Source organism: Jaculus jaculus, chromosome 13, assembly GCF_020740685.1.
Source record: "Jaculus jaculus isolate mJacJac1 chromosome 13, mJacJac1.mat.Y.cur, whole genome shotgun sequence".
NCBI lineage: Eukaryota > Metazoa > Chordata > Mammalia > Rodentia > Dipodidae > Jaculus > Jaculus jaculus.
The window spans coordinates 37671784-37681474 of NC_059114.1; the positions used below are offsets into that span (position 1 = coordinate 37671784).

The 9691-nt window shown below is 42.7% G+C and overlaps 1 protein-coding gene across 1 annotated transcript; it reads left to right on the plus strand.

Moving 5' to 3' along the window:
• Nucleotides 1-2553: 2553 nt before the first annotated feature.
• Nucleotides 2554-2873, plus strand: LOC101605828 (protein kish-A). The gene has a single exon (XM_004664731.2). The coding sequence runs from the start codon at nt 2563-2565 to the stop codon at nt 2779-2781; it is 219 nt and encodes a 72-aa protein (XP_004664788.1). The 5' UTR covers nt 2554-2562; the 3' UTR covers nt 2782-2873.
• The last annotated feature ends 6818 nt before the right edge of the window (nt 2874-9691 follow it).

The window sequence follows — 9691 nt, forward strand, 5'->3', positions numbered from 1 at the left end:
ACTTGTGTGCCCCCTTGTGCATCTGATTGGCCCAGTTTTAATTGGGCTATTTGATTTCTTATTATTTAGTTTTCTGAGTTCTTTGTATATCCTAGATAATAATCCCCTGTCCAATGTATAGCTGGCAAAGATTTTCCTCCTTTCTGTAAGTTACCTCTTTGTTCTATTCTCAGTATTCTTTTTTTTTTTTTTTTTTTTTTTTTGAGGTAGGGTCTCACTCTAGCCCAGGCTGACCTGGAATTCACTATGGAGTTTCAGGGTGGCCTTGAACTCACGGCAATCCTCCTACCTCTGCCTCCCGAGTGCTGGGATTAAAGGCGTGCGCCACCACGCCCGGCCTATTCTCAGTATTCTTTACTGTACAAAAGCTTTGCAATTTCATGAGGTCCCTTTGGTTGATTAGTGGTTTATGTTCTGAGGTACTGGAGTTATATTCAAAAAGTCATTGCCTATACCAATATGTGAAAGGGTTTTCCCTACTTTTTCTTCTAGCAGTTTCAGAGTTTCTGGTGACATTAAGGTCTTTGATCCATCTGAACTTAATTCTTGTACACATTGAAAGATAAGGATCTCTTTTCATCCTTCTACATATAGATATCCAGTTTTCCCAGCACCATTTGTTAAAGAAGCTGTCTTTTCTCCAATGCATGGTTTTGGCATTTTTGACAAAAATCAGATGGCTATAGCTGCCTGGATTTACATCTGGGTCATCTATTCTGTTCCATTGACCTATGTGTCTGTCTTTGTGCCAGTACCATGATGGTTTTGTGGGGGTTTTTGTTGTTGTTGTTGTTTAAAAAGTTGAAAAAAATGGGCTGGAGAGATGGCTTAGCAGTTAAGCGCTTGCCTGTGAAGCACAAGGACCCCAGTTCAAGGCTCTATTCCCCAGGACCCATGTAAGCCAGGTGCACAATGTGACGTATGCATATGGAGTTTGTTTTCAGTTCTCTCTCTCTCTCTCTCTCTCTCTCTTTCTCTCTCTATCTGCCTCTTTGTCTGTCACTCTCAAATAAATAAATAAAAATAAACAAACAAAAATAAATAAATAAAATAAAAAGGTGAAAAATGGGATGAGTAAATCAGAATTGAAGGTTAAAATTTAAATTATATTGGGGACTGGAAAGATGGCTTAGCAGTTAAGACATTTCTCTGCAAAGCCAAAGGACCCCCGTTCAATTCCCCAAGACCCACGTAAGCTAGATACACAAGGGGGCGCATGTGTCTGGAGTTTATTTGCAATGGCTGGAGGACCGAGCACACCCATTCTCTTTCTCTCTCTCAAATAAAAAAAAAAAAAAAAACTTTAAAAATGAAATTAGTGCAGAAACATAAACAGACAAAAATTTATGGGATACAGCAGAAAAATAATACTAAAAAGAAAATTTATAGTAATCATGTGCCTATATTTAAAATAGATTACAAATAAACAACTTCATGGTACATCTCAAGCATTTAGGAAAGCAAACCAGACCCAAAATTAATAGAAAGAAAAGAATAAGATCAAAGCAGAAATAAACAAAAGAGATTAATTCACACACAAAAACAGTGAAATGAAGAGTTGGTATTTTTAAAAGATCAACACACAGACTGCAGAGCCTCCCCTGTGAGAGCTGGTGGAGCAGAGATCAGAATGAGGAAAAACAGACTTTCTTCCAAAGAGAGCAGTACAGGAAATGCTTCAGGAACCCACAAATGAAGTGAAAGGATACTGGAAAAGAGCAGGGAAACAAGAGGCTTGGAAGCCAGAGAAGTGAACCAAGCCCTGCCAGGCCAACAATTCCCTGGCTGAGCTATGGAACTCAGAAGCCACTTCCAAAGGCAACCCAGTGAAAACCCAGCAGTCTTTCCCCAGAGACAAGTCCACCACCCTCATGAGCCTCAGCTCCAGCTGCAGGTTTTGTAGAGATGGTGATTCCTCCAGAGATGGGCCATCACTGAGGAGAAATCCCATTTTGCCACACTATATGACTTTGAGAAAAACAGCAGAGTACCATCTTGAAAGAGAATGTATTGTTAAAGAGGGTGCTTGAGCACTGGGGAGGTAAGATCAGGGAATACCCATAGGCCAAGGAGCCTCAACTCAGCCTGCCATAGCCCCTGGGGGAGGGATGGCCCAGAGGGGCAGTTGTGGAGAACAGCACTGGACAGGGGTGAACTCAAGCATGCTGGTGCGTGGAGGCCAGCTTCTGCTGGGAAGTGCCTAAGGAGAAAGGTAACCTGCCCTCAGTGACTAGGAACAAATCTCAGCAACTGAGGTTGATAGCTCTGAGGCTGAGATCTACAAGTGGATCAAATTCAGAGCTACCTGAGATCCCTGAAGTTCCAGAGCATACATAATCCCACAGCATCATCCCTCCTGCAGGGTGACTAGGATTCCAGAGGCTGTCAAAGTACAAAGGCAGCTCCTTTTTCTGCTTGGATGAGCTCATTGCTATGGTTGTGTCCCACTCTCCCAACACTGGGAGAGTCAGGGTCGAAGGCCCACCGGAAGGAGCGAGCGTGCCCCCGGCCTTCCGCCGTGGCCCGGAAGGGTGATGTGGCTGGGGCTCCGCCGGCGTCACTATGTCTGCCATTTTCAATTTCCAGAGTCTGCTGACGGTCATCTTGTTGCTTATATGTACCTGTGCTTACATCCGGTCCTTGGCACCCAGCATCTTGGACAGAAATAAGACTGGATTGTTGGGGATATTTTGGAAATGTGCCAGAATTGGTGAACGAAAAAGTCCATATGTGGCAGTGAGCTGTGTAGTGATGGCCTTCAGCATCCTTTTCATGCAGTAGCCTGGAAAAAGTAACACTTGAATTTCCATCATATTTCACTATAAACAAGGACTTGCCTTCAGAAATACTGGGCAGAATGGTTAACCCTTTTATCTCTGCACATGGGGTGAGATAACTTTCTAGATGCTGTTCTCTATTTTCATGTTATTGGACCAATGATCTGTATAAATAGTTAAGATGCAACCATTTAATACAGAGTTTGAGCCTGTAACAATTACCTTCAGCGCTGTTACTCAGTACAACATTCTGCAAATGTGCTTCTGTTTTGAAGTAAGGCAGCTTACAGGCACATTGTAGCACCAGAATTGGGAAGTGACTCCATTCCTTCCAGCACTGGGAGAGTCCCTTTAGCGAAAACAGCAACCCAGGGAACATGATCTGGGAAGTCTCAGGACAGCCAAAGAAGGTGTTTAGCTCACAGAATGCAAAGCTAAGTGTGGCCACCAAAGGCCTCTGGTGCACAAAGAAGGAAAATTGCCACTGTGAAGACAGCCCTGGCAGACATTAGCACTTATCCAATACAGCATAAACCAAAGGAAGGCAAGAGCCCACAGTTAACTGACCTTGCCCAGCTCCATGCATATAACCAAATAACAATCAGTCTCTAATTTTCAAGGATCCAGAAAGAAGCTGTTCTAACATTTCATTTCTTTATTTCTTTTTTATATTTATTTATTTATTTGAGACAGAGAGTGAAAGAGGCAGAAAGAGAATAGCCACACCAGGGTCTCTAGCCATTGAAAATGAATACCAGACATATGCACCACCTAGTGCATTTGGCTTTATGTGGATGCTGGAGAATCAAACCCTGGTCCTTCAGCTTTTCAGGTAAGTGCCTTAACTGCTGAGCCATCTCTCCAACTCCTTGTCTATTTCTGTATTCCCCCCCCATATCTATCTACCTCTCTCTCTCTCTCTCTCTCTCTCTCTCTCTCGCGCGCGCGCGCACCTTTGTTATTCCTCCTCCTCACATAGCAAGATTTTCAAAATATACTTCTCACATTTTTATGTTTTTATTTGACATCATACAGTCACCTAATTTTGTTTGAGTACTTTGTCATTTGGGAACAATATCTTTTTCTTTTCCTTAGTTTCTATTATTCTCATTGCTCCCTGATTTTATTGAATTTTACCCTTACTACATGTAGCAATATTTTGTCTAAGTATTCTGGTTTTTTTTTCTTTTTTTTTTTAATTTTTTATTTATTTATTTGAGAGCGACAGACACACAGAGAAAGACAGATAGAGGGAGAGAGAGAGAATGGGCACGCCAGGGCTTCCAGCCTCTGCAAACGAACTCCAGACGCGTGCGCCCCCTTTGTGCATCTGGCTAACGTGGGACCTGGGGAACCGAGCCTCGAACCGGGGTCCTTAGGCTTCACAGGCAAGCGCTTAACCGCTAAGCCATCTCTCCAGCCCTAAATATTCTGTTTTATTAATTCTCATTCATACATTTATCTGATTTTGTTTATGCTATGCTGCTGCTATAGCATTTTGTTCCCACCACCACCAAATAGGACGGGGACTGAGCCCTCAAGATTAGCCTGTTCAATAAGAAGCCTGCCTAAAACACCCATATCATGGGGCTAAAGAGATGGCTTAGTGATTAAGGCATTTGACTGTGAAGTCTAAGGACCCAGGTTCAATTCCCCAGTACTCATATAAGCCAGATGCATAGTATTGAACATGCATCTAGAGTTCCTTTGCTGTGGCTAAAGGCCCTGCCACACCCATTATCTCTCTGTCTCTCTGAAAGAAGGAAGGAAGGAAGGAAGGAAGGAAGGAAGGAAGGAAGGAAGGAAGGAAGGAAGGAAAGGAAAGAAAAAAAATTTTAAATCAGGGGCTAGAGAAATGGGCTAGTGGTGAAGGCATTTGCCTGCGAAGCCAAAGGACCCAGGTTCAATTCCACAGGACCCATGTAAACCTGATGCACAAGGGGCACATGCATCTGGAGTTCGTTTGCAGTGGCTGAAGACCTTGGCATGCCCATTCTCTCTGTCTGTCTCTCTTCTCTCTTCTCTCTCTTCTCTCTTCTCTCTCCTCTCTCCTCTCCTCTCTTCTCCTCGCCTCTCCTCTCCTCTCCTCTCCTCTCCTCTTCTCTCTCTCTCTCTCTGTGTTTGCAAATAACCAAGTAAAAATTTTTTTAAAAGATCAAAAACAACAGAATGTGAATCATAACACAGAAATGCTAGATGCATGAAAAAGTGAAGCAATATGACTCCTCCAAAACATTGTAACTCCAACGAGTTAACTCAAATACAGTGAAACAGGTAAAATGCCAGATCAAGATTTCAGAAGCTCTCTGGGAACAATGAAAGAGGATGCAAGCAAGTAGATGAATTCAACCTAGATCTTAAAGAAGAAAGTCAGAAATTATAGAAAAAAAGTCAATAAGCCAGGCAAGATGGTGCACTCCTTTAATCCCAGCACTTGGGAAACAGAGGTAGGAAGATCACTGTGAGTTCAAGGCAACCCTGAGACTATATAGTGAATTCCAGGTAGCCTGGGCTAGAGTGAAACCATACCTCAAAAAAAAAAAAAAAGAAAGAAAGAAAGAAAGAAAGAAAGAAAGAAAGAAAGAAAGAAAGAAAGAAAGAAAAGAGTAAAAGACACTGAAGAAGATACTAGAAGATGAAAATGCCTCCCATTCTAATGGTTAGGGCTAACTAATATTGTGAAAATGGCTATATTAGGCCAGACATGGTGGCACATGCCTTTAATCCCAGCACTTGGGAGGCGGAGATAGGAGGATCACTTGTGAGTTCAAGGCCAGCCTGAGGCTACATAGTGAATTCCAGGTCAGCCTGGACTAGGGTGGCTGTAGTAGTGAAAGCAATCTACAGATTCAATGCAATCCCTATCTAAGTCTCAATGGCATGATTCTCAGGACTAGAAAAAAAAATCTTAAATTTCCTATTAAACCACAAAAGGTTTGAGTAGCTACAGGAATCCTTAACAAAAAGATCAATGCTGGATGTATCACAGTGCCCAAACTCATATTGCTCTGATGCACAGCAAATGAATAGTTACCACCACTTTGCTAAGAAAGGACTCTTCTGTCATTGCTTAGCTGCCTATGAACTGTGTAGAGAAATGTTCTCTAACTTGAGCATGTGTTATATTATATATGTTAAAAGATTGCTGATCTCATCCATGAGTGCTGTAATGGACCTAAGAATCTGGAGCTCCAGCTTGTCCCCAGATGACACTGACACTGTAGTCTTAGGGCCCTCCGTTGGTTAAAGCACATCCAGCAAGAAAAGCAGGGAGCCTTCATTAGACTATCTTTCTTCCCATAAATAGAACTCTCCAGGAGGGACTAGAGAGATTGCTAAGTGGTTAAGGCATCTGCCTGCAAAGCCTAAGGAACTGGATTAAATTCTCTAGTACTCACATAAAGACAGATGCACAAGGTGGTGAATGCATCAGGAGTTTGTTTGCAGTGGCTAGAGGCCCTTGCATGTCCATTCTCTCTCCCAAATATATTAATTAATTATTTTTTTTAAAAGAACTCTCCAGGAAGATTCTCTCAAAATCCTTGGGAAAAATTGTGTTGTTTTTTTTTTTTTTTTACTATAGGTATATTGCATGTATGCATATATGTATATGTGTGTGTGTGTGTGTGAATGCACGTGCACATGTGTGTACATATGTGTGGAGGTCAGAGATTAACACTGAATGTCTTCCTCAATTACTTTTTTATCTTTTTTTTTTTTTTTTGGCATCAGTTTTGTTTTTTCAAGGTAGGGTCTTGTTCTAGCCCAGACTGACCTAGAATTCACTATATAGTCTCAGGTGGCCTCAAACTCACAGTGATCCTCCTACCTCTGCTTCCCCAGGGCTGGGATTAAAGGCATGTGCTACCACACCCAGCTTATTTTATTTTATGAGACAGGGTCTCTCATTGAACCTGGTGCTCACCAATTCAGCTCTGCTAGTTAGCTAGCAAGCCCCAGGGATTCTTCTGTCTCTGCCGCCCCAGTGTTGAGATTACAAGCACACGCCACCATGCCTGGTTTTTCTGGGCTCTGTCCCCACTTCTCAGCTCTGCCCGCACAAGGCAACAGTAGCCACATATAGTACATAAACCAACAGAGAATCAATTTCAGTAAACTTTATATTCATAAAAGCAGGTGACATATTGTCTGATCCACTTAACTAAACCATGGTATGGTAGTTTGAATGGATGCCCCCCCCCCCAATAGATTCAGGAGTTTTGTGAAAGGTTGTAACTTGGCGTCACTGTGGGTGGATCCTTGGGTCCAGCCCTAAGGTGTGGATTTGGAATTTCCAGCTAAAAATATGCAAAGTGTTTGAGCTTTGCCTGGAGTTCCTTGAGTATGCTTATGGTGTTGGTGGTGACTTTTCTCTGTGAAAGTGGGCCAGCTTCATCTGCAATTATGGAACTTTCTCTGGATGTGTAAGCTTCAAATAAATTTCCTTCCTCCATAACTGTGCCTGGTTTGGAAGTTCGTTCCAGCAACATGAGGCTGAAGACTACACATGGTTTGCAGTTCACTCTGGGGAAGCATAGTTCCCCCCCAAAAAAAAAAATCAGGGTTCTGCTTTCAAGGAGGAAGAGGGGCTGGCTTTTAGAAAGGGAACCAATACCCTTAATGGGAACATCCTTCAAGTGTTAACTCAAATGTTTCCCTAACTTACATCTGGCAAAGACTGTCCCAGTACATGTCTTGACTCTTCCTTTGGGATTACTGTAATGCCCAGCTGACAGGACTGTCTCCCTGAATGAAGAGCAGTCTCCTTAAGGGCTGAGTGTATCTTACACAGCTTTGTGCTTCCCCCTTCCCAGCACAGTACCTAGTACATAACCTGTGTTTAATGACTATTAATGGAATGAAAACTGCAAATATATTACCTGTGAAATGTGTTCAGATACTTGGTTCCCCCTTTAGTACACAAACATGAATCTGTCCACAGTCAGCACTTCACAATTAGACAACCCACCTGCATCAAGAAGTTTCCTTGTGACTCATAATTCCACGCAGCCCATGCTTGTAGGCATAGGAAAGGCCATTCTGTCAAGGGAATCCACATGTACTTCCATGCTCGTTTTTAAATATTTTATTTAATTACTTATTTATTTATTTATTTAGGAGATAGAGGCAGATAGAGAAAGAGAATGGCTGCACCAGAGCCTCTAGATACTGCAAATGAACTCCAGACACATGTGCCACCTTGTATATCTGGCTTATGTGAGTACTGGTGAATAGAACCTGGCTCCTTGGGCCTTGTGGGCAAGTGCCTTACCTGCTAAACCATCTCTTCAGCCATCCATGTTCATTTTTATGCCATATAACTAATTCCCACAAACTCAATGATTTAAGAAGCACATATTTTTTATTATTGTAGTTTCCCTGGATTAGACATCTTGGTAAAGTTTAGCTGAATCCTCTGCTCAGTCCTCACAGGGTGTTAAGTCTAGGCCACCTTCCAACCTGGGTGCTGGCCAAACTCCTTGCAGCCATAGAACATGCAGAGCCTGTGGCTTCAAGGGAAGCAGGAAGGTTGTCTCTGGCTTGGACTCTTCTAACCAGGAAGGGACCCATCCTGTAAGGACCCTTTGAATAGGCTAGGTGCATCCAGGAATCTCTCTTTTCTATTTTTTTTTTAAGGTAGGGTCTCAATCTAGCCCAGGTTGGCCTGGGATTCACTATGTATTCTCAGGGTGGCCTTGAATTCACAGCAATCCGCCCACCTCTGCCTGCCAAGTGCTGGGATTAAAAGTGTGAACCACCTTGCCCAGCTAGGAATCTCTCTTTTTTTTTTAAATTAACTCAAAGTCAACTGATTAATCCCTAATTATATGATATCCCATCATAACAATGGGACTCACTTATGCTAAAGAAGTTTATATGGCATACACCATAGCTGTCCAGACTCTTAGTTGGGGACTGTATCAGTTACATTCTCATTGCTGGGACAAACACCCAACCAGAAGCAGTTTAGGGAAGGAAAGAGTTTATTTGGATAGAATCCATAATGTCATGGACAGCATGAAAGAAGCAGGAAGTTGTCATCACATTGTAGTATGGCAGGGAGGAAGTAGAGAGATTAATGAATGCTGAATGCTCAGCTTTCTTTCTCCTTTTCATACAGACCAGGACCCCAGACCATGGAATGGTGCTGCCCACAATGGGATATGTCCTCCCCATCCCAACTAATCTAATCTACAAAAATCCCTACTCAGACATTCATTGAATTAGAATTAGGATGGCTGAAAAAATTGACAGACAGGCTCTGACTCCTGTGCTTGGTCTCATGCTTAATTGGAGGACTTCAGCTAATTGTGGCCATTGATGTTACCCAGAGTTATCCCTGGAAAAGGGTAGTACTTCCACTTCAAAGATGAGAAAACTATGACTCCTTGCTAGTATAGTGGTTAGTATCCCCACCTGTCAAAGATGAGAAAATTGATGCTCGGTGTAATGAGATGTCTTATGTAAGGAGACAGATTCTAACACAACTGCTTCACACCAGAATGCACACTCTGAACAAGTTGTCTACAGTGTGTCACTTGCCGTCCACAAAATTACAAGTTCACAGGAACTTCCTGCCTGCACAAAGTGGACAGACTGGGGGGAAGCATGAGGACTGGGGTCCCAACCCCTAGCACCCATGTAAATGTCAGGTGTGCATCACAGCCACCTGTAATCGCAGTGCTCAGGCAGTGGAGACAGGATCCCTGGGGCAATATGGCTAGACAAGCTGAATCACTGAGCTGTGGGTTGAGTGAGAGACCTTCTCTCGATAAGGTGGCAAGCAATGAAGGGAGATACCAACATCAATCTCTGGCCTCCGGATGCATACCCATTTGCATGTACATGTGCACGCATACACACACCCTACATGCATACACATGCAAAAAAGAAAAGTGAATAATTTAAAACAT